At 38.3% G+C, this 24,791-nt stretch overlaps 2 protein-coding genes across 2 annotated transcripts in view; both read right to left on the reverse strand.

Annotated features, from left to right (window-relative positions):
• The window catches only part of LOC145495979 (uncharacterized), a 47,614-nt gene that overhangs the window by 5,582 nt on the left and 17,241 nt on the right, over positions 1-24,791 (reverse strand). The gene's annotated exons all lie outside the window — the stretch shown is intronic.
• LOC145495610 (uncharacterized) lies at positions 44-7,815 on the reverse strand. The gene is made up of 10 exons (XM_081475239.1): positions 7,719-7,815; positions 4,325-4,555; positions 3,569-3,711; positions 3,298-3,411; positions 2,772-2,894; positions 2,431-2,527; positions 1,482-1,700; positions 835-1,211; positions 519-686; positions 44-196 (listed from the first exon to the last, which is right to left on the reverse strand). Exons 1-10 carry the CDS (start codon positions 7,813-7,815, stop codon positions 44-46), a joined length of 1,722 nt encoding a protein of 573 aa, XP_081331365.1.

A 24,791-nucleotide genomic window follows, 5' to 3' on the forward strand; every position in this document is an offset into this window, starting at 1 on the left:
ACAGAAAATTAATTAATCCATCCTTAATGAAAGCCACTCTCGCCTACCTCCCCAACTCCAAGTTTAACCAATATATGATGCTTACCTTGCAAAAGGCGTAGTTGTACCTCTGTGAAGGTGAAACGTCGTTTGGAAAGTCGACCTCTTGGTGTTCTTTAAACAATGGCCGATGAAGATTTTCGAAGGCCAGCCAGTTCTGCAACAATACAAGTACAAGTCAATGAAAAAGGCTTACCATGTGTGGAAGTAAATATTGAATGATGCTTCTACAGTACCGTTTCTCGGAAGAGTTAGTACTAAATGAATGACTGACTGACTGACTGACTGAATCAATGAATCAATGAATCAATGAATCAATGAATCAATGAATCAATGAATCAATGAATCAATGAATCAATGAATCAATGAATCAATGAATCAATGAATCAATGAATCAATGAATGATGAGACCAGACCAGACTAAGTTAAAGTATTGCATTACATGACAATGAATTATGTCAAATTTTAATAATACATACCACTGAGATATCGTCATGAACTCCAGCAAAGTTTTGTAGTTCCCGGAGACAGATCTTAAAGGAACTCGCTGACACGTCTTCGAGCCACACACTGGTAGCATCGTGCATTAGACTTGACCTGTAGTGTTCAGCTGTTACTAATACCGTCGGTGACCTGGAAAACTTTCCCTAAGAAAAAGAAAAGAAAACAAAGTAGGTTGACTAGTCATAGAAACATTGGCTTCTTGGACTAGGAGATCACTTCAGAGTTGGAAACGCTGCGTTTGAATGTTTTCAATATATTTCAGAAAGCTAACAACCAAAACAGGTCAGTTACCTTAGAAAAGGCGACCGTTTGACAACTAGTTCCAGTCCACCATCTAGAGAACGTTTCCTCCCCTGATATTCCTCCAGGGGGTGCACCTTGGTAGGCGACCCAGTCAATTGTGGCAAAGCTATCTGAGGGGTAGTCATTCCTGCCAGCTCGAGTAACACAGGCTGTAAACTGAGTGCTGTTAACACTTTCAACCCAAGGTGTGGCGGCCTCGTGCACCACGCTCGCATCAGAGTAATTAAAATGATTCACAGAGAGCTGCACGTATATCTTCTTCAGAGGATAAAATATAAAAGGATCAAATTTGATAACTTCGCACTGATCTTCTGCCCAAGAGGGAGTGTTTTTGAAATTGTGTCTTCCTCTCTGAACTGGAAAACCTACCAGGGAACAGAACGGAATAGCAAAAAAATACTGCATATGCTTCCACATGTACATTCAATTTATAATTCGAGTCTCCCTGTTAACCATGCAGTCAGTTCTTCTGTCTATCCATTCTTCCCGCTGTAGATTGCACTTAATTTGTGTAAACAATAGTTCAAGTAAACAATAGAGTTAAACACTTCTTCTACTAAAATTATAGTTGCACTATTCCATGAACTAAACAAGCTTCCAAACACATAACAAGAAAACAAAATAGTTTCCATTACCTGTGCAGCTTCCAGGATGGTACTTGGTGTAATTTGCACGTCGTGTACATATGTCTTTTTGCAGCAAACACAGGTTATCAAAAGTGAGGCCGTTAGAGCCGCATACTTGCTCTTCGTATGACGGGCAATTTTCTTCACAAATGCAGTCATGCTTGGTAGGAGTATAGGCTTTGCAGAAACTGTGGTATGTGCAGATAATATCCCTACATGGATCAAGGTCTGAAAATACAGAAGAAATAAAATAATTAGCTCAAGGGATTACGGTTCTTTCATAGACTAGGAAAGGATTGACGACATGAATGAGTACAACGATGAATGGATGCACAATTTGTTTTTCCTTTTGGTTGCTGTTGTTGGTGCCTTAAAAAAAAAAAAAAAAAAAAAAATTATATAGAGCTATATATTGGATCAAAACAGAACAGAACTGTGTCTTTGTTCCTGTCGCCAGGTGGGAGGTGCTAAACTGATCAATGCTGACTTGTAGAAACATCTAATATAATGATGTAAAAGAATGCTGAATAGATTAACCTCGGGATGGACAAAAATAGTGTTAGGTTTTCTGAAAGAACAAGAAACAAAAACAAAACAAAACAAAAAAGGTTTTCTGACGTATGCGGAGAGATTACAGATTGTGGTAATATGACAACAGTGCTATGTATTCAGTGGCGGATCTAAGGGAAGGGCCCGGGTGCCCCTCTCCCCTTAACTTGGGTAGAAAAGAAGAAATCACAGAAGGAAGAAAAGCCGGCATGAGAAGCAAAATACCCCCCCCCCCCCCCTGCCCCTTAGTTCAAGGTCTGGATCCACCACTGGTATTATTTAAGTTTCTACACATCAACATCCGTTGGTATGGGGCGAGGGTGGTTCAGATATAATAACACGGGGTGAGGGTGGTTCAGATAATAACACTTTTTACTCCAAGAAGGAAAATGCACGTTTCCATAGTTACCTCCGATTACCAGAAAGTTGACGATAACATCCGTTCTCTGGCCATTGTGCCCCGCGCTGTCCTTGATGCAAACTCGGCTGTGGGTTTTGTTCACTACCTGCGAAGGAACAAAGAAATTTTTAAAAGATACAGCAGAGACGCCAGAATGATGTTTGGACAAATATGAATATGCGTGGGGGAAAATGAGATTTCATATTCCATCAGTATTTAGGAACAAACCATGCAACTATCTACAATATTGTATAAAAGTTGAAACTTCAATGAGGTGTTAATCTAGTTGTCCGTGACATGCGTTAAAATGGTTTTCTACTGTTTCTTTTAAGTGTATGAAGAAACTGTACCTCCAGCCAATTTGCTAGAGGACCTTTGTGAGAGCAAGCTATGTTGGCACTGTTACTGTCTCCATTGAGGACTGTTGCAAGTACTACGGGCGGCTTAAAAAATGGCTCTTTAAACTTGATAGTCTACAAAAGAAGTTGAAATTTACGATTAAGATGTGTTCTGATTCTGCCTGATGTATACCCAGATGTCTCAGAATGTAAATAAGGCTTGTTGTTGTATTCATTATTAAAAGCATATGGAAATGAAATGGACAACTAATTACAAACATAAAGCGATTGTGCTCCGCCATTTGCAAAAGAAACTGGTGCCATAAATTCACGTTGAGGCTTCTGAAACATTGAAGATCTTTCCAGTAGTAAAGGCTGTATATATTGTGATTACCTGGAACTATAATTTTATCTTCTTCTTAAACGATAATTATTATCTGTAATGTTATCGACTTGTCGCCTTTTTATAGCTTTGTTAGTCCACTCTAATTTTCAACATGAACTCCAAAGCTACTGATATTAAACAAAATACACTTACCATACACAAAGCATAATTATTTTCTGCAGCTGGTACCTCGCTCTTGAGAAACACAAGCTTATGTGACTCTTTAGCTGCCCACGAGGATGAATAATTCTCGTACGCCAACCAGTTCTAAGGATTAAATTAAGATAAAGACCGTACCTCAATAACGTCTCTGAAATTTCTCGCATATGATTAGTTGAAAAATCAAATGAAATGGGTCTTAACGCGCAAGTTCCTATTCAATGAACATTAGTAATGAAATCATTTTCATGAATTAATCACTTACCACTACAATTTTGTTGTGCCCACCATCTAATGCCCTTGACTCTCGCAAGCAAACCTCGAACTGGCTCATGGTAACATTTTCCATCCAAACATGCATGGCATCCTGTTTTTGTTTTTTGGTTCCATGTTGGACAGTGACCTGAACTGTAGGAATCGTCGAAAAGGCCTAATGGGTGAAATGAAAAATTATGCATCTAAATACAATATGAAAACCAGTTAGCACTTGTTCTCCTGGAAACAGCTTGATAATCAACAAAATTTAAGTAGTAACCTTGCAGGGAATGGAAATGAATTGCCAGAAATATTTAACCGAACCGTTATTGGCGAAATTAACAATTGCATTCGTAACAAGGTGCTGTTAGGAAATTGCTCCCACTGTCCTAGTTTGGGATATTCGTGTCGAGCATATCTTCGATGCCTGAGAAAACTTGACAATATGATGTAAAAAATGATGAGTGGTCTCAATATCACAAATGCGTCGAAGTCCAATAAAAGCAAGAGAGCTAAGGTATTCTATTTTGCCCAAACCGATGCGGCCTTTACAATTTTGGCAACCCTTTAATTTTAGTTTGGATACATGCAGTCAGACGAAAACAACTCTTTTTCTTTACGAAGCAGCCAAGTTTTTTTACTCTTACCTTGGGAAAAATCACTTTTTTGCATTGCGTTCCAGTCGTAAATAAGCTAAAACTAGCCGATCCATCGTAAACTCCTGATTGGGAACCTTGGAAAGCAAACCAATCGATGCTGGTGTTACCTCCGTTACCTTGGCCACCGAGCACCAGACAGGCCTTGAAACCGCTTGTTGTCACGTCTTCCACCCAAATAAAAGACGTATCGTGGACTTTCGACGGAATTTCTCCGTGATTGGCTGAGATATACACTCGCACAGGTGATCCTTTGGTAAAACTCTTGCTGAAGGACACATCTTCGCAATAGAGGCCACTGTTTCCCTTCTGTGGAATATGAACTTTACCCCACTGGGCACCTGAGAAACAGTTTTAAAAAACGGGATTTAATCAGTCAAACCAATGGGAAATCATTTATGAAATTAGACTGATCTTCATTGTGGCGATTAAAAGTTCAAGCTTCAAATTAAACTGCGTTTGATTTCGCAGAAAAATTGCGCTACATTTACTTCGGGAGTGTCAAAATATGTCTTCCTCATAATCCGCTCAAAAACAATTGTGATCGAATGGTTAACATCTAAGCGGTCTAAGCCGTTCAGAACAGCAAGTAAAATAAAATTAATAAAACTTAGATCACCTGAATTTCACTCGGAACAAAGAAAAACATGGGATATCAAAGTCACAGCTTAAAATTCTTTTGATGGGGACAAAGGTTTGATTTGAGGAAAGCGTAAGCGAGTTTTATTTCTCTAAGCAAGAGCCATGCAGTATACTCGAAAGCATCTCACACAGTTTAACGTAGTTATGTGCAACAATTGCTTCAGGATGTACAATAACGGGCAAGTGAGCAAAGAAATGCGACTGATGTCACTTTCGCGCAAGGTCGTGCATCAACTCATGATCTGTCTCATGCTTATTTTCCTTTTGTGCTGACAAGTGATTTAAATCTGGCATGTTACACAGTGCGACAGGGTAGATGACCTCAAATCAAAGTCATTTCTTGTCTCGCGGAAATCGGAATGATCTCCACTGTGCTGAGTAAATTTACTTGTGAACTGGCTATCAAGATGGTTTAGGATCACCGAAGCTTTACGAAGTGTCTTGTTGTGAGTTGAAATCTTCAACTTCAAATTCAAAGGATATTCAGTCAAGGAAATGAGATTTCCTCTGTTGGCAAAATTTGTGACTAATCGTTAATCCTTTTTGCAACAAATGAATTCATTCACCAAATTACTTACTTCCACGGAAAGTAGTACAGAAAAATGAAAACTTTCTTGCAATTGGGTGGCTTAGAAAAGAGCTCCTCTTGACTAAACTAACTCATGATCCTGGGAACGCATGAGCTCAATCGCTTCTTAGCGCTTTTCTTTATGGCTTATCTTGCTCTCATTCACTGACAAAACAAATCGCCCCTCAATGTGTCGAGGGCAAAAATAGAGAGACTTTCTTGTTTTAAAATCAGTGAGGTCTCCAGTTTTCCCCAATTTTCATTCAAAATAAAAGGGACTCAGGGTTTGATTACTAAATCAAATATTCGCTTATCGTTGGATTCACCATAAACTTCAGCGAATCGAAGGTACTTGAGGTTACTTAGCCATAACATTGTTATAGTGAGAGTCCATAATTGTGCAAGATAAAGGATTTACGTTGGCAATAAGACCCTCGCGTTCATCCAACATTTTGAAAGAGTTAAGTGAATGGAATATAAGGTTTTATATGAAATGTATACGTGGTAGTCAAGATATTTCTGATAGAGGGCGCCCTAAAACCCCAAACTGATAAATTATTCAGAATCCTTCTTCACTCTACTTTGTATTCCAAACTTTTGACGCACGAACTTTTCGCGATCGAGCAATAGGTGTGGCTTTCAAATACCAATGCAATTGCAATTTGCAAGTCAGAAACTCTAAATAACTGAGTTAAAATTTAAAACATTAGTCCTCTTATTTGCCATAGAAATCAATAAAATAATATAAATAAGTTGTATTGTTATCAGTTCGGTAAAAATTCACTTAGTATCCGACGACTCTGGGGGTGTGTTCTGTCTCGGAAAAAAATGCCACAGTATTTTGTAGATTCTGCTGACAATCCCACGGAGGAAATGGAAAATTTATTTTGAAAATCTGCTGCCATACGAAATTCTTACACGGTTTGGTTACTTCCCGATTATTTTCAATAAATGTGTGATGAATTGAATTGTATGATGAGTTCCGTTAAATTAATTAAACAGCAGTTTCCACCATTTCATGATCAAGGCATGTGCGCTGATAGTCTTTCTGAGCACCGCACTAACTAGACTTGTATTAAGCTTCAAGGCATCAGTATAGGTAATTCGGTTATGGAAATGTAATGTGGAATGCACGAATTTGAGCCAAGGGAGGATCTTCTGGAAGTTGTCAGAAGGTTCTCATTTGCTACTTCATAGCATTGCATTGTGTCCTAAGTCTAGGATCCTCTCAGCCGCCGGCATGAGTATGAGATAAAGTATGTATATTTCGTCTCTTTATGGTTAATAGCGAAGTCCCGCATTTCGGTGCAAAAGCTCACTCATAAAATAAATTGCATCTGAGTGTGACACGGACCAAAAATGAAAAGCGAGTCCTCCTTATTTTGAAATGTAGTCTGTAGCTTTCCCCAATTTCGTTCGAAACGAAAGCGGCTAAAGTTTTGATTACTAAATCAATTGTTTCAACATAAACATCCGCGAAGCAAGAGTACTTGGCATTTGAGGCAAGGGAACTTGAAGTTTCCAACTGAAGAAGAAACAGACCAAAGTTTATTTTTTTTTAGGCTGTTTCATTTTGAGTTTCTTCAGTCAAGAATGTTGTTGTTGGACGAGGTGATAATATTGTGTCAGAGCGTGTTTTTGGAAATACAGCGTTTCAAGTGTTTCAGCGTAAGTCAGACGCACAAAGACAATGAACTATTGACAAAGTAAATAGTCACCGATAATCTTTAAATCAACTTTGACAGTAATAGTAATAAAAAAAGTAATAATAATAAAAAAAGAAGGATAAAAATTGACGCATTTCGAATTTAGCATGAATATCAGATGAGGTTCTCTCGATTCGATTACTGAGATTCTTTTTTTGTCTGTTTGTTCAGTTTATTCGTTTGTGGCAAATAAACTGCTGTATATATTTTTTAATTTGGTTGTTAGAATGTGTTCCGTAAGGGAGGAGCGAGTTTTAAGCTGGAGGCGGATCTTCTGCAAATTCTCAGAAGTTTAAATCGTCTACTTTTTAGTGCCTGTTACTCTTAATTCCAGAGACAGGGTCAGCCTGGGTTTTAGATATACTAGGTATACAGGGATGTGGGGGTTAATTCCAGTATACGGTATCTTTAACGCTGAAATATGTTTAGTTCGTTTTACATCTCTGTTAACGCTTGTAAAAAGTTTAGGTTTCTTTTCACCGAACGACTATTTAGCATATTTGGGAATAACTTCTTCGTATAGCGCACATTTTTTTTTCTAATTTATTCACTTTTTTGACGGGTAATTTAATTCAATGCATATCATACGGTTGACCTCTCCGCCTTCGCCAATTACTTCCCACAACACTGTTGGAATGTCTTCCAGCTTAAACTCATAATGTTCGCAAACACAAGCTGATTTCATCTTGTGTCAATGTTTCTGAGCTAATCAGAAGCCTTCTCGTCAAAGCTAGTCCAGCATAATGGCACGTCTCTTGTGGATGCGTTACAAAATCAAGGAGACGCCTACTAACGTGATTTGTGAATTCTGCTCAGGTCAAATAAGTTAATTGTTCAAGATAAAACCTGTCTCAGAACAAAATACTCAGCTCTGAATTCTTATACAACTTTGATGTAAGGCGACTAAAACAGCTTGCAAAAAGTCAAACGGTTAAAGTATTGTTTTCGATTGTGCCATTTCAAGTGATTTGCCTTGGCATGAAGAAAAAGGTTTTTCAGAGTCACTAAGTGGTTAACAGTTATTTTGGTTACCGGAAACAATTTTACTTTTTGCTAAAGAAAATAATGTATACCCTGGTACATGTAGAAGAAAATCATTGCACAAAAGAATTAAGATAAATAAATGCATCTAGATCAACAGAGCAGCTGTTGCCATAGTGCCACGAAATTCTTAAAAACAACGAACATTTATTTTATCGCTGTTTTACAGCCTTAGTAATGACAACATAGTTCAAATGATCCGTGGTTTCATTTTGTTTGACAATGTCGCACAAGAAGACGAAACATGTTACCAAAGAATTCACGACAATTTGACAATCTAGTTCAACGTAGTTTTCCGTTGAAGAGTGGAAGCACAATCCAATGGAGGAGATGCAATTATGTTCAGTGAATAGATTCGCTTGAACAAAGAGAGGAAAATAGTTATGCAAAAACTCACTGGAATAGCTTTGAAAGGGCCTTCAGACGTCAGGGAAACATAAGTAGTGCACAGAAGAGTCCACGTAAGTTGTTCTCATTGAATGTGTTTTCCATATTCGGACTGTTATAAACGATCGTTACATTCACGATGCAAACCCTTATATTTGCACAGTGTAACACAACTGAGTGTAATTCATTGACATGTTCACGGCTCCCAAAGGGATTGGCAGACCTCTGAAAACATCTACCAAATGAGGATCGCTAAACTAATCATTCTAACAGGTAACCTGTGAAAACTCATGTTCGATTTACAATCGTATAAATTCCATCATTAGTCATCCGACAGACGAAACACGCCTCGCTGAACGGGGATCATTTTCATATGGATATTTGGTGAAAATTCAGCCGGGCTTAAACCTCAACCTCCCTCAGTTACAGGCGTCTTCCAGTGAAAACCAACTCACCCACGCTGAAACTCAGCTTCGCTTTTACAGTCGTCTAAATTTGGCTAAAGAAACTCGCCTACCCTGAAACCCCTGCCTCGCTTTCACAAGCTACTAAATTCCAGTGAAAACTGACTCACTCACGCTAAAACCACAGCCTCGCTTTTAGTAAAAACGGTGAAATTTTCCCTCCCTGAAACCTCAACCTCGCTTTTACAAGCACCTATATCCATATCCCTGTGGAACGCCACCCATGCTATATAACCTCAGTTTCGCTTTTACAAGGGTCTAAATCCCGGTGAAAACTCAACCTCATGCTGAAAGCTCAGCCTTGCTTTTAGTTCAGGTGAAAAATCATCCACGATGAAAACTCAGTCTCGACATACAGGAATTAAAGTTTATAGCCTTCGTGTTACCGCAGCCACACCCCAAGGAAAAATGGGAGGCTCATTGACGTCCCTTAAAAGACTCAACCTGGCGAGAGGTTCCCTAATTCCGTGGGATGCCTGTGGCAGGCCACGGTGAGGTTTGCCCAGCGTTCCTTTTCATCGTCGACGCAAATCGACAAAAATGACAATCAATCAATCAATCAATCAATTAATCAATAACCTTTATTTATGCTCGAAACGTCACTGCTGGAGCTATTTTGGAAGCGTGATGACCTAAGTTTGACAGGAGTAATATTACTGTAATTTTACTCGGATCACTCGCTTTCTAGATTCTAGATCGACCATAGCAACGTGTTCAGTAAAAGAACAGAAGGTGAGACATTTCAGAAGGTCGTTTTGTTGCATTAGCCTTAATTGTTCGTTGTTTCGACTTTGTGTATTGAATTGAACTGTGAAAATTGCATAGAGCTCGCTGATCATCGTTCGGTGTGTCGCATCGAACCATGCAACGAGTCCACTTTCACTCGGTCTACGTGCCAAATGAACCAACGAGTTTAGCAATTTGAACCTGCGTGTCTAACGCTTAGTCCAAACAAAAAGTTTAAAGCAACTTTGACACACGATATTCATTGAATCAGTGTATTCACAACTCAAGGCGTCCATAACGGAAACAACATCGAGACTAGCCATTTCAAAAATTGCCTCAAATATTTGTTGGTTTGCAATTGAATATATTTTAAGCGTCGAGAGTTTTTACTCTATCGACACTTTCACAGTTCAATCCATGAGTCGACAATTATGCTATGTGTATGTTTAAGACTTGGTGCATTCTTGCTGACATTGAGCTTTCCTGTTTACCAGAAGAGACATAGTGTAAATAGTGTTTGCGAGGAGGCTTATTCCAGTCCGCGATGCTTATTTTATTTTCAATGTTCCGCAGTTGATATTTATAGATACAAAGGGAAATATTTAATTTTTTAAAGGAAGAATTCCTCATACTCCTCATGGAAGCTTTAATCTTTAATAAACAAGCACATATTATCAGTTGGAATATACCACTTCGTACCAAAGAAACAAATAATGTCACCGCTAGAGGTGGACTGCCACAACCGGGCACAAACTACCGAAGTCAGCATTTCATAACCTATTGCTTAACTTACCCAGGAAAGTGTTCTTGTCCAGTAGACTGTTTTCTTGAACTTAACTATGCAATCTTTAAAGATTTTGTGAGACATGTTAAACGAAGCGAATGTTTTTGAAATCCTACTTGAGGCATGTTTTGAGTTAGCAAATTTATATTCTTCAGAAATTGATATGGCAGCCATTCGAGAACCAGTGTAATCTTATTTAAGGCAACATCGCAACTCATTTGCTACTATGTCTGATCATGCTGTCTTTAGTGAGATATTTACCTTGAATACAGTTCTGCGTGATGGTGCAAGATTACAATATTTAGAGAGGAAGCCACATCAGCCCTACCCGGTTTTCATGCGGGTCCTTTATCCTAGTCAAATTGGAATTTGGAGATGTTGGTTTTTGTAAAGGGTGGAAAACTGGAGAACCCGACGCGGAGAAAAACCCTCGGAGTAAGGAGAGAACCAAACAACAAACTCAACCCACATATGGCCCGGGACGGAATCGAATTCGGGCCACATTGGTGAGAGGCGGTCGCTCCCACCACTGCTCCATCCCTGGCCCTGCTTCCCAAAAACTATACGAAAAAAAAATATATATATATATTCTGTAGTATCTTCTCTCTTTCGGTTGTTTATTTACCTTTAGTAACATTTATACACTGCAGTTGTGTAATTTAATTTTGACTCGGTTTATGTCTCTTTAATCTAAGGACGATAAATGTATTGTTACTCTCCTCACCAAATAACTTCTTTTTATGAAATTTGCTTAGAAGATAATAACAGTGCCTATGATTTATTTTGCTATATTTTTAATCATTTTTTAAAATAAATTTGTTTTCTTTCTTTACCCTCACGACTAGATCAACACATCGCTGGAATAACTCCGGAGAAAAGAAGTGTTTCCATAGTGCAGTCCTTGCATTATCTCGCTTTTTTTTTTTTTTTTTTTCAGATTTGTTACTAAAATCGAAGAAAATTCTGTCTGACTAAACTAGTTTATTTTACATGTACATGTTCCTTATTCTAAGTCAGAATTCCTCTGTTACGGACAAGGACTGAGAGAGGTGAAAAGTAAATGGTGTACCAAAATGACAGCAAATTTGACTTAATTTCGATTTCGAAAATTAATTTTAAAATTGCATTTAGTGAGAATCAATTTTATTTTCGCAGAAGTCCTTTGGGCGATTGTAAATAAAACCAAATTGAGGTAGATCTGTCCTTGTAAAGTCTTGTGTACTTTTGGGAAGCACACCTGCTAAATGAGCTTCATATCACTCCCCACTGTTTTCGGAAACGAGCGATGTAATAATCTGCGCCCTTTGTCGTGCATGTAACATGTTGAAGCTGGAGTCCTTTTAATTAACTCTTTGTTTTAATATCGTCGCAGAAAATGTCGGGCAAAGCTATTACTTCCATAAATACAATTTCTGTAATAAACAGTTAATAACTCATCAGTACCTCTCATCGCAGGAGATTGCACTACGGATAATACCTAGTAATTAACACAAAGTTGATTTACTGTCAGAATTGAACACTTACTCAAGCTATTTGTTTACTGAAAGGCTTTAACAGTAAACGCTGTTAACAGAGTTTTTCGCGCCGACTATCGCTACAGACTTAGTCTGTATAGCCAGTCCACTTTAGGCAAGCGTGGGTACTTAAAAAGGCGGCCCTCAACTTGTCTATATAACATGACCTCTTTTGTTGCTAAAATTCTCGTTATTGACTTCTTCTCGCGTGGAAATAGTACAGGCGAGGGCTAATAACTCCAACTTATTTAACTTTCCCTAATCTCGTATAGCGAATATTTTCTTTGATAAAGGCAGGAACAACATCTTGTCTTTTTTTGCTTCTTTATTCTTCTGATATCCTGGAATCCGAACGAAACTGAACGTCCTCAAGGCATGTGAAAATTTACTTGGTTACCGCAACTTGTTACTTTTGAAGCATCGATACCATGCCGGAGATTACTAGCCCTCGCGCTATTAGTGGAATAGGTCACGTGACTTAAGAAGGAGTTTAATAACTTCTTAATCACAGATACCATCATAACAGACAGAGAGGGAACACAGAAACTGTTAAAAAATTTCGATAGACAAACGTTTTTAAATGTGTTCCTCAACCTTCCCAGTTTACAAAATACATTTTGTGACGTTATAGAAAAGGCGATGTCGCGTGATACCAACAAACACTTTCGTTTGATGAACATAGTCAAATGTACATCATACTAGATCGTTCGAACGGTAGAGTTAGTTTTACTGATCACCCAACACTTTCCAAATTAATGGTTCCGAACAAGGAAGATTAAAATCGAGGATAGCAGTGATAACTGATACAGACTGCAAATTGTTTGCGCATTTCTTTCCAACTCGTCCTCAAGTAAAACGTTAAGGCAAAAGAGGCGCTACTTCTTTTCTTCAAGAGAAAAAAAGAAATTTATCTTACCTCCGACACCACTGAGCATCAGGCAACAAACCAGCAGAAACACGTTATTCCTTGCAGAGAACATTTCGGCTTGATGTTCAGTTCTAAGTGATCACTATTCCTTGGAGTGAATAATCTAACGTGGAACGTTTAAACCTGATATATTTATAGTGGTAGAAATACGATAGCAGGATATCAAACACCCGCCGTCGAACACTGCGTGTGCTCGTACAAGGAAATCATATTGCTTAGTGTTTCAGCGATAAAAAAAAACAAACTAAATACATGTACCGGACTTTTTCGAGGTCAAAGAGCGACTCTGCAATAACAAACATAGCTAAAACGACAAATTAATTGCGTACTAAGTAAACGTGAACAATCAACAATGCAGAAACCAGCCTTGCTTCGTTAGAAACAGCAATGTTTGAGATTTTACTTAATATGTTTTGATATCGAGTGGAAAAAAAGACCGCTAGACTTTTGAACGCATCTAGTTACAAGTAGGGTTACGATAATAACCTGTTGTTTTATGGGTGCACAACGGTCTTTAGAAAAATAAAAGCGCTTCTGCGTGCAAACCGCAGAAGAACATGATCGATGCTTCCTTGAAGATCTTTCAATAATTGGATAGAGAAACTATGCAAACCAAACACGTACAAAATCTTTCTAGACTGTTAAACGTATCTGTAACGATACGATAGTAACCCGTTCCTTATATGGGCGTGCGCAAGCGCCTGAGAGGAAATAGCACTTCAGCTTCAAAAGAACACGATCAATACTCCTTAGCAGATTCTTGATTAATTAGACAGAACAACTGTGCAAACAAATAACGTAGACCATCTTTTTTGCTTTACATAACAAGTTAGAAATAGCACTGTTTAATATTGTCATCAGTTTAATACAGAAATAAGACTCATAACTGTCGAACGTATTTATAAGAGTGCGATAGCAACCTGTTCCTTATGCGCGCGCGTATAAGGATCTATTGGAAAGTAAACGCGCTTCAGGGTCGCTTCTGCGCACAACCGAAAGAAGAAAATGATCAATACTTCATGAAAGATCTTTAGACAATTAGATAGAACATCTAGCAAGCCAAACACGAAGAAAATTTTTTTTCTTTTCTTTAAGTAACCTGTTAAAAATAGCACGGTTTGATATTTTCAATACCTACAGTTTCGTATAAATCTACTAGGTTCTATAATTATATCGCGAACGCCGTTTGCTTTGGCTACTTTACTCACCATCCATTCTGTTGTAACAAGAGAGGATGATCGAGATAGATAGATGATCTATATAGTGAGTAGCCCAGCAGTGTGCGCTTGTCAACAAAATGGCAGTTACTTCTTCGCTTTTTAGAAATGTCTGCGAAAAGGATTTAGATAATTCATCAGTTAACTAGTAGATTTATACTGAAACAATTAGATTACTCACTCTCGATTGGTACGATTGATAGTTGACCCGAGCTGCTCCTCATCAACTATCACGTGATGGAAATCTCGAGCTAACTGTTAAATAGAAAGACGACTGCTAGATCGTTGAACGTATCTATCTATAACGATACGATACCATAGCAACATGTTCCTTAAGTGCGCACGTAAGGTTCTATAAGGAAGAAAACAGCGCTTCAGCTCGGAAAGAACATGCTCAATTAGGGGTGACGAATGGTAAATGCGAGACTGCGAGACGACGAGATTAGCGTTTTTCTTTGCGAGCCCGAGACCTTTTGAATTCTTCAATTGCGAGATCGAGACTTTAAAGGGTTTTAAATGCAAACTCAAGACGTTCAGGTTCTAAGATGTTGTGATGTCATTTAACTTTATAAATAAAAAATAAACAAATCGGTATTTAACGACTTTCTTAGCCTTGAAAAAAATCGAGACTGCGAGACAGTTTTGTGAGAAAAATTGAGACTGCGAGACGCAGATAACCGCTAAAAAACGAGACTGCGAGACCCGCGAAATTCGGCGAAAATTTTGCGAGATCATGGGCTTTTAAAGAACCATTCGCCACCCCTTCAATTCTCCCTGGCGGATCGTTGAAAGTATCTGTCTATAACCATACGATACGATAGCAGCATGTTCCTTAAGTGCGCACGCAAGATTCTACAAGGAAGAAAACAGCGCGTCAGCTCGAAAAGAGCATGCTCAATTCTCTCTAGGGGATCGTTGAAAGTATCTGTCTATAACCATACGATACGATAGCAACATGTTCCTTGAGTGCGCACGCAAGATTCTACAAGGAAGAAAACAGCGCTTCAGCTCGAAAAGAACATGCTCGATTCTCTCTGGGGGAACATAGAAAGTATTTGTCTATAACCATACAATACGATAGCAACATGTTCCTTAAGTGCGCACGCAAGATTCTTCAAGGAAAAAAAACAGCGCTTCAGCTCGAAAAGAACATGCCCAATTTTCCCTGGCGGATCGTTGAACGTATCTATCGATAACCATACGATGCAATAGCAACATGTTCCTTAAGTGCGCACGCAAGATTCTACGAGGAAAAAAGCAGCGCTTCAGCTTGAAAAGAACATGTTCAATACTTTCTGGAGGATATTTCAGTAATTTATTGAACAACTACTCATACCAAACACGTAGAACTGTTTTGTCTTTCAATAGTACGTTAAGATATTTCTAACAGCTTTGTCTGTCCTCCTTCTTCAATGAATATTGTCTCTCAGGAGAAATGTTCAATTCCTTTAGTGGCGCTAATATACAGTTTTTATCATCTAACTCCATTCATAAGAAGTAAAAATGCGTAGCATGAATATAAATAACACAGTGTTAGCACCCCGTGAAACGACTCTAACAGATCACTCAGTTTTAGTTTTATCGCTTCTTAATATTCGGTTCTCGCTAAGGAAATACAATCCGTTTCAAATTTGTACAGCTATATAAACAATAGCCTCCATCTGGCGCCAAAATATGCTAGGAAACTTTTCCGCGGACATTGTCTGTTCCGGTTCCGAGAAGCGAACAGTTTTCCGAGAGTGTAGCTCAAGGAAAACTGTGAGCTGGGAGAAAAAGATAATGACGTCCAAGGACAAGTATCCGAGCATATTTTCAAAGTCAAGTGGAGGCTATTGTCTTTATTTTCCTTCAAATATTTTCACAACGCGCGCGGTTTTGAAAATTGGTGAATATCAGTGGGAGATTCCTCAGTTTTAGTTGGAGAGTATTCGATAACGAGACGGATTTAGACAAATCGCGCGCGAGTGAAAACACGTGAAGGATTATAAGTAATAGCAATTTGACCGAGTGGAGTACAATCCAGGGAGTAATCGCGCGAGTAATGTCAAAATCGGACGAGGGCGAAGAGCGAGGCCGATTTGAAATTATGAGCACGATTACTCCCTGAATTGGACAACACGAGGTTCAAATTTGATACCTGTAATTGGACACCCACGTGATCGCGCGCCGATTACATGACAAATAGGCGCGCGAAGAACCAATCACGATCGAGAATTTTGTTATAGATGTCATTAATAATATTATACAGCTACATACGTGTAGCAGAATATTAAATACTAGGTGTCGAGTTATAAGTGTGCGCAATTGAGGAAATAAAGTGCTTCATCGCTTGGATGCTAAAATAATGCAAACTGTTTAAGGTAATTCCTTATAAATAATACTTGTCGGAATATCTTTTGAAAGTTTCTCTGAATTTTCCCTACCAAGCAATGTTTGAAAAACACACCGTGCTGTCAAAAGGGGTATGATGGGCCAGTCTTATCTCATTTATGCCTGTACTGGTACTAATCACGCGCGTTATTTCATCCGAGTTCAGTTACACTTTGCTTGCTGGCTTTCTGGCTCGAAGGTCAATGCGAAGGGACAATTTTGGAAGTTCCTGGCTAGTTTCTACCCTTGACTGCCAGAAATTTTAACAAACTCACAGTTAGACTCGAAGAAAAAAAATGCAACTGCACACGTCATGTTATATAGGCAGGACCATTTGCATATACAAAGAATAGCCTCTGTTTGGCGCAAAGATGTGCTCGAATATTTGTCCGAAGACATAAGAGACTTTAGATCCACGTTTCCCGCGAGCGGTGAACCGCTAGGGGTCACGTGACCGGATCCAGAAGTCAGGATTGAGCTTTTTGACTCGCGTTTTGAACGGCAAGAGGTAGGTTTTTACGTAAGTCGTTTACCTAAAGCTTTATTGCCTTGAATTTCATTTTATGCCACGTACAAATGCTGAAATCGAATAGAACCTATTCATAAATGGCTCCCAATTAAAAATTATTTTGTAAGTATTAAAATTAGCCCAACTAACCTCGTTTTTGAGTTGATAATTCAAAAGAATTTTTACTTTTAAACGAGGCTAGTTGGACTAATTTAAATACATACAAAAGAATTTTAAATTGGCAGCCATTTATGATTAGGGTCTATAAAGTAACTCGTTTTCTACTACCAATATATTTTGCCAGTCTCTTGGCCCTTCGTTATATCGAGGTTCCACTGTACCTAGCGTTTTGTTTCGTTTTCTCAGAAGCGAAAAGGTATTGTTTTCAGTTCAGGGGTGAACTATTTACATAGTGGTTTGTAATATCCAATCAGAGTAAAGTTCGTAATTGGTAATGTAAATACGGCGGCAAAATTTCAGCCAAAAACAAAATGTGTCATTTGCAACATTTCAGTGAAACTCTCGTTTCTCGGTATTATCTTAGACAAGAAAACTGCGAACTGGACTTGATAGTGATAGTGAAAAAGAAATATATTTATTTTTTTTAACCAATGGGTTATTTTAAACCGATGGAAGCAGTTAGTTTTGTTTAGTTCAACAAAGAAACGGTACTGTTTTTCGTTTCAGAGTGATTTATTGACATACTGAGTATGAATGTTATCAGGGTAAACGCTTGTAATTCACAAGGTAAACATGTTCAGCAAAAATAACTTCTTGAAACTAAATTTTATTTCGTGACACGGAAAGAAAAGGAAATTAAAGTGTCATGCAGGTAGAAATGATTGGCGACTTAAATGTTCCTAAGTCTTACTGAAACGATGTATTCTAGAAAAACGAAGATATCTGTTTCCGTGCTTGATTTAAACGTGATAAAGATCACAACTACGGCGACATTATTTTGGTCAATCAGAACACTTGTCAGGAATAACAATCCCGCCCCTATTCTGTGGCTGTTTACGGGAAAAGAACACGCACTTGGTGCGTTTGGACGATACTACAGGTACGATATATTGTGGAAAGTAACTAATTCATCATATTGTAATTTAATTAACGTGGGCATATTGCAAAATAGGCACAATATGGCTTTTTATGAGGTTTTTCTTCATATTGTAGGTGTCGACATTTTCCAGATTAAGTTGTATTTCTCGAAGTTTCCGCCACAATTCCAGTACCTTTACTTCTTCAGTAGAGCGCGCTTTTAAAAATAAGAAAATCTGTATTTCGACATACCGCGGCATTTCAAGAGCTGGTTTCCATGAAAACACCGATATTTTAGCTTCATAATATTCAAGCGAAAGTGGAGGTATAATTGCACAACTGTCGTCACACATGAGGCGTCCTTTTTGAAAAGAAAAATATACTGCGTCACTGACAACGAAACGTAGAGTGCCGCATCCATGCGAATCAAGGACTACCCGGCACAGAAATGGAAAAATTATGCGTCAAATGCTTTGGCCTATTAGCTTTATTTAGCCTCACACTTAATACTTTGAATTTCTGAAAAATTTGGCGGGGCTGTGCGGCCCGCTTCCCAAAGCACTTACCCCATTTAAGACCAAAGTCTGCGATTTTTCTAACCTATTCATGGCCTGACCCCTAAATTAATACCCTGTTTCAGACCTGCCGTAGTTCTGTAGTTCAGAATCATGTTAAAGGTATTGTGAATGGCTTTATTTGCTGGTCTTATCGATATTGATGAAACAAGTAGCTTCCTCTTAGAAACATACCTAATTCAAGACTAGAGTGCAAAAACCATACCTAGTTTGAGACCAAATGACCAAAATCGATACTCTACTTCTGACTAAAGTGTCTTAAAAACATGTCCCCGTTGTGTCTGACGCTGGACATACCTATATAGCCGATATAAGGGAGCAACATCCGCCCCCCCCCCCCCCTCTCCCCTAGGGCAGAGTCAAAGTGAAGTATCACAAGTAAATACATTTCGAAGCGCGTTGACTGTAATAACTGATACATGTGTAGACAACTTAAATCAATTAGCCCTTTCTCTTTTACAATAGTTGGCTCAAATGTCACTTGCCTACGGAGTCGATAAAACCAGGAACATGGAATATTCCGTAACATCCCGCAACATCGAAAAAGTATAATAATTATATGAAAAATATGTAAAATTAAATTTTCACAAATTAAATTCAACAAAAATAAACTGGTATCAGCTCGGAAAATGGTGGTAAAGATTACCCTTACTGATCAGTTGTTGGTAAAGATTACCCTTAAGATCGGTTGGTGGTAGAGATTACCCCTATTGATCGGTGAGTGGTAAAGATTATCGTTATTTATCGGTTGGTGGTGAAGATTACCCTTACTGTTTGGTTGGTAATAAAGATTACCCTTAAGATCGGTTGGTGGTAAAGAGTACGCTTATTGATCGGTCGGAGGTAAAGATTACCCTTACTGATCAGTTGGTGGTAAAGGATAGCCTTATTGATCGGCTGATGGTAAAGATTTTTTTTTAAAATTTATTTCCACACTACCAGACCCCCCCCCCCCACCCCCGGCCGAAAAGAAAAACCTACAATGCAAAATACTTACAATACAATGCTTACATTCCCTACACATGTAATAGTTACACGAAACATCCTTCATACAATTGTGTTACATTCCTTACTTTACAGTGCTTACACCGCAGTTACAGTACAATATTTATCTACTGCTTACTTGGTTATGCTTACACCACTTACATTCCGGTACTTTTTCCCCTCCCCCTATTGTATATGATATTATTTAGGCAGGAGTAATCCCTTTTATAGTTTTTACAATAACGCCTTCGCTTTGCCTAAAAAAAAAACGTTCATAATTTCACGTTGCTTATATTTCTACCAAAAGATAATACTATTTATTACCATTGTTTTTTTTTTTTTCCTACTAAGTACCACACGTTACTACATAATACTAGTGCACACTTCCCTATATTTCTTAACTACTTAATGAGTTTGTTTTTAGTTGATTTGAAATGTTATGTCTATAATTGGGGAAGCATCCTCATTATAAAAAGCGCGTACAAGATAAGAAACAACAGAGAAAAGGGAAAAGAAAAAAAGGACAAAAACTACAAAGGAGGCCGCTAGTCCTGGTGTAAGGTTTTGGAAAAATAAAGATTAAATTCAGAAAGAAAATTGACTAGCAAAAGGGGAGCTGCTAAAAAGGGTGTATTGAAGTCACAGTTCATTTGAATAGATTCCATTTCAATTTGTCCCTCTTAACAGTATTTGTCTTCCAAGCATAACATTTTTCGATTTCTAGGCACTTAAGGAAAGTATGTGAAAATACTTGTAAATTCGGGAGAATTTTCTTTATTTTCCATGAATAAATGTGATATCTCCCAATTAGAAGTGCATGGTGTAGAAGTATATCCTCTGTACTATCAACTAGTCCCAGGCAGGTTGGTAGGGTCAAAGAAAAGTTCTGTGGCTTTATCTGATGCTGTATCAACCAATGTTGGATGTTTTGCCAGAAGGTTTGAACGACTTCACAGTCCCAGAAGAGATGGATCAGGCTTTCTGTGTTTTGTTGACAGAAAGTATACGTCTGTTAAAGAGATGCCTATTTTATAGAGATAATCATTCCTTGCAATTTTTCTGTGAAGAAGCTTAACTTGGACGGTCTGAAGTTTAGTTTTTTTCGTGTAATAGAAAGACAGAATATGACTTATCTTATATTATCAAGTTTTCGTAATATTCGCAGTCAGCTATCCATTTACTGAAGAGATTACCCTTATTGATCGTTTGCTGTTAAAGATTACCTTTATTGATCGGTTGGTGCTAAAGAGTACCCTTATTGATCGGTTTCTGGTAAAGATTACCCTTATAGATCGGTTGCTGATAAAAATTACCCTTATTGATCAGTTGCTGAGAAAGATTACCCTTATAGATCGCTTGCTGGTAAAGATTACCCTTCCACATCGGTTGCTGGTAAAAATTACCCTTATTGATAGGTCGGTGGTAAAGATTACCCTTATTAATCATTCGGCGGTAAAGATTATCTTTATTGATGTCTTGGTGGTAGAGATTACCCTAATTGATCTCTTGGTGGTAAAGATTATCCTTATTCATCGGTCGGTGGTAAAGATTACCCTTATTGATCTGTTAGTGGTAAGGATTACCCTTACTGATCAGCTGGTGATAAAGATGACCCTTATTGATCTGTTACTGGAAAAGGTTACCCTTATCGATCGGTAGGTGGTAAATATTACCCTTATAGATAGGTTGGTGGTAAATATTACCCTTATTGATCGGTCGGTGGTAAAGATTACCCTTCTTCATCAGTCAATGGTAAAGATTACCCTTATTGATCTGTTGGTTGTAAAGATGACCTTTATTGATCTGTTGGTAGTAAAAATTACCCTTATTGGTCTCTTGCTGGTAAAGATTACTCTTATTGATCGGTTGGTGGTAAATATTACCCTTATTGGTAGGTTGGTCATAAAGATTACCCTTATTGATCGGCTGGTGGTTATGATTACCCTTTACGATCAGTCGGTGGTAAAGGTTACCCTTATTGATCAGTTGGTGGTAAAGAGCACTCTTATTGATCGGTTGGTGGTAAAGATTACCCTTATTGATCGGTTGATGGTAAAGATTACCCTTATTGATTGGTTGGTGGTTAAGAGTACCTTTATTTACGTTTTGGTGGTGAAGATTACCATTATTTATTTGCTGATTTTGAAGATTACACTTATGGATCTGTTGTTGGTAAAGGCTACCATTTGTTGGTAGTTAAGATTATGATTATTGATTGTTTGGGAATAAAGATTACCATTATTGAGAGTTTGGCGGTAAGATTACCCATTTTGATACTTTGGCGGAGATAGGTTACCCGCATTTATTTTTAGGCATCAAAAATTACTCTTAATGTTTTGCTGGTGACAAAGTTTTCTGTGGCAGCAATTCTAAATATTTTTTGTTTTGTTCCTTTGGTGGAAACACCTGTAGATTACCCATTATTTATGTTTTGGTGTCAAAAATTTCTCTTACTGATTTGTGGGCAGTTAGGGTGGTTATCACCCGTATTAATTTGTTGGTTTTTTATGCCCTTACATGTACCTCCAAGCTGGGACAAAGAAGATGAGCGAGTGAGGGTCATTTGTTATTGGCAAGACCTTTTTTTAGTGTAGCTCATTTCCGTATTAGCCACCACACCCAGTTCCCATACCAAAACGAACACAACAGCAGATAAATATCCAAAATAATAACTGTGCTGATGCACATGTTACTTCAGAATTATTCTCATTTTGTTTAACTACTGTGACACAAACTTTTTATAATGAATGCGTTTGTCTTTTTTCCTTTACCAGCGTTTAGTTCTTAGTTATGTTCTGTCAGAGAAACTCACTGATGCCTGCAAAGTGCAACTTAGCCGTTTATCACTTTGTTGTCAAGACAAAACGGTCTCTATTTGTTAGTTTGACTCGGGGTTTCTGAGATCAAGCACATCGGTATGTAGAAGATTCACCATCATCTGGCTGTCCTCTGCCCACCCTGCCTCTCCTTCCTTTCTTCGCTGCAGCGCGAATGGCGTAAGGTGTCTTGTAACTTTCCTTGTTGTAAGTCCGTGTAAAAGCTGCTTTAACCTACAAAAAATATTTCAGGAGAAACATTTTTTAAAAGGGAATCAGACATCTTTGTGGGGTGCAGTGTAGTTTAGTTGGATATAAAAGAGTTTATTTTGTTGTTGTTCTTTGCTTGTTGTTGTCGTTTGAGATGCTTTGTTGTTGTTGTTTTTGTTGTTGCTGTTGTTGTTTTATTGTTATTGTTAATGTACTTGTTAGGTTCGTTTATAGATTGTGCCGAACATAATGTTAAAATTTAAAACTGACGATGAAAAAAAAAAAATCTCTTGAGAATTTTCTTCAGTTGTCTTGTTTGTTGCTGTTGCCCTTGTGGTTGTTCTTCTTGTCACTATTGTTGCTGTTGTTCTTATTGTTTTGGTTGTTGAGGTTGCTGTTCCTGTTTCTGCTTCTGTTGTTGCTTTCGCTTTTGTTGCAGTTGTAGTTGCTGTCTGTTTCCAATTTCTAGAGATTAATCGATTGAGCTTACGCACGCAAAACGCGATTATTGGGGTTCTTCATCGAAATTTCTGACGACGACCACTCCTGTGATATTTATGGGGGCTTTCCCGGGGGCAAGAAATTACTAACTACTTAATAACCGAGAGTGAGGTCGTTACGGGAAAATCTCAAACTGAGGCCTTGCCGTATTGACCGAGCGATAGTGAGGTCAATACGGTAGGCCGAGGTTTGAGATTTTCCCGTAACGACCGAACAGTCGAGGTTATTAAGTTGTTTATTATATGGCTTATGAATTAAAGAAAAGAAAAATATTATTTGAGTGGAAGTCGTCAATTTACATCCGGCGATGCGCGCGTTTACCGTTTCGTTCATCGTCTCAAACCCAGGGCAAAACTATGCAGTTAGTGAACTTCACCACTGTATTACGTCTTCCGTTACAAGTACGCATTTTTTTACGGGAAAAATGATTGTCCCAGCCTCAAAAAGGTATTTTAGTATCGTGGTGCCACAACTTGATGGGGGAGTTTTTCCGACTTTAGTGGCGAAACGTCAACGCATAAGAAAAGACAGAAAGTGCTTCAAAATAGTCGAAACAAAAGGTCTTTCGGTGAAAGAAAATACTAATGCTACAGAATGCACTGCTCAGAATAACTCGATCTTCATATTCGCTTTCGACAACATATCTTCGCCTTCTTCATTCTGGGATTTACAGATGAACTTTTCAAGCCTTCTGAATGTCTAAAACTTCCTGCAGTTATCAGAAACACTGCTACCGACAGAAACCGCCCGATTGCGTACATCTGATGATCCTGGAAGCTGATTTACACTTGCTTGTGTTAAAGCGAGGGAATCTATTTGATGAGAACTGTGACGACGGAGTTCAATACTTCGGTAATTGTTGTGACTAAGATGATAACTTATAAGTTTCTTCGTGGTGTTCTGCTCAGGATGCATAGCAGATCTGCCGATGGTGTTTTTCCCTGAGCGATTTCGGCAAACTTTGATTGTTTTTCACTAGTGCCCGGCAAGGTTACCGGCTGATAAGTCAAAAACGACTTCTATATAAATTTTATAAAGGAAAAATCTCTAAACTTTTAGCTAATCGGAATTAAATTTACTTTCTTTCACCGTTTTTAATAGGCTTTCATCGTTTCAATGCGCTTGAATTTTCAGAACCGGGCTCTTCCTAATTTGCATAATCCGTAATCGACCCGTGGGCATTACGGCTACATAATGACCGCTCAGATCTCGCTCTTAGCCAATCAGAGCGCCCGTTATATCGGCCACAAGCCAAAGCCATATAATAATTGATTATAATAAATGTACATAAATATGGCCATGTCGTACCGAGAGTGCTATCTACCTCGTGTACTCTTAATAGAGTCCATACCATGCCTATACAAGCCTTTGAAGTCGCTGCAAATGAGTCGAACGAGCCAAACAAAGCTAAATTAGAGCTTAAATTGATCATTTGATTCGCCGCGGCGGCACTAATTTAGAGAGGCTTAACCTCTGCGATTTCACCTAAATGACTTCACTATGTCTTTACTGTGGGTTAAATTAGCCAATCATGCTAACAAGAGCATGGTAAGCAGTGGAATCGGTTATTTACCTCTATATTTCAGCCAAAACGTAGC

Source organism: Orbicella franksi, chromosome 8 (assembly GCF_964199315.1).
Source record: "Orbicella franksi chromosome 8, jaOrbFran1.1, whole genome shotgun sequence".
NCBI classification, from domain to species: Eukaryota; Metazoa; Cnidaria; class Anthozoa; order Scleractinia; family Merulinidae; genus Orbicella; species Orbicella franksi.

Coding starts and splice junctions, on each gene's coding strand:
- LOC145495610 (XM_081475239.1), bottom strand. CDS start 7,815: ATGAAATCAGCTTGTGTTTGCGAACATTATGAGTTTAAGCTGGAAGAC. Junction 3,412..3,568: donor GGCACAACAAAATTGTAGTG/GTAAGTGATTAA, acceptor TTTAATCCTTAG/AACTGGTTGGCGTACGAGAA. Junction 197..518: donor TTCATGACGATATCTCAGTG/GTATGTATTATT, acceptor GTATTGTTGCAG/AACTGGCTGGCCTTCGAAAA.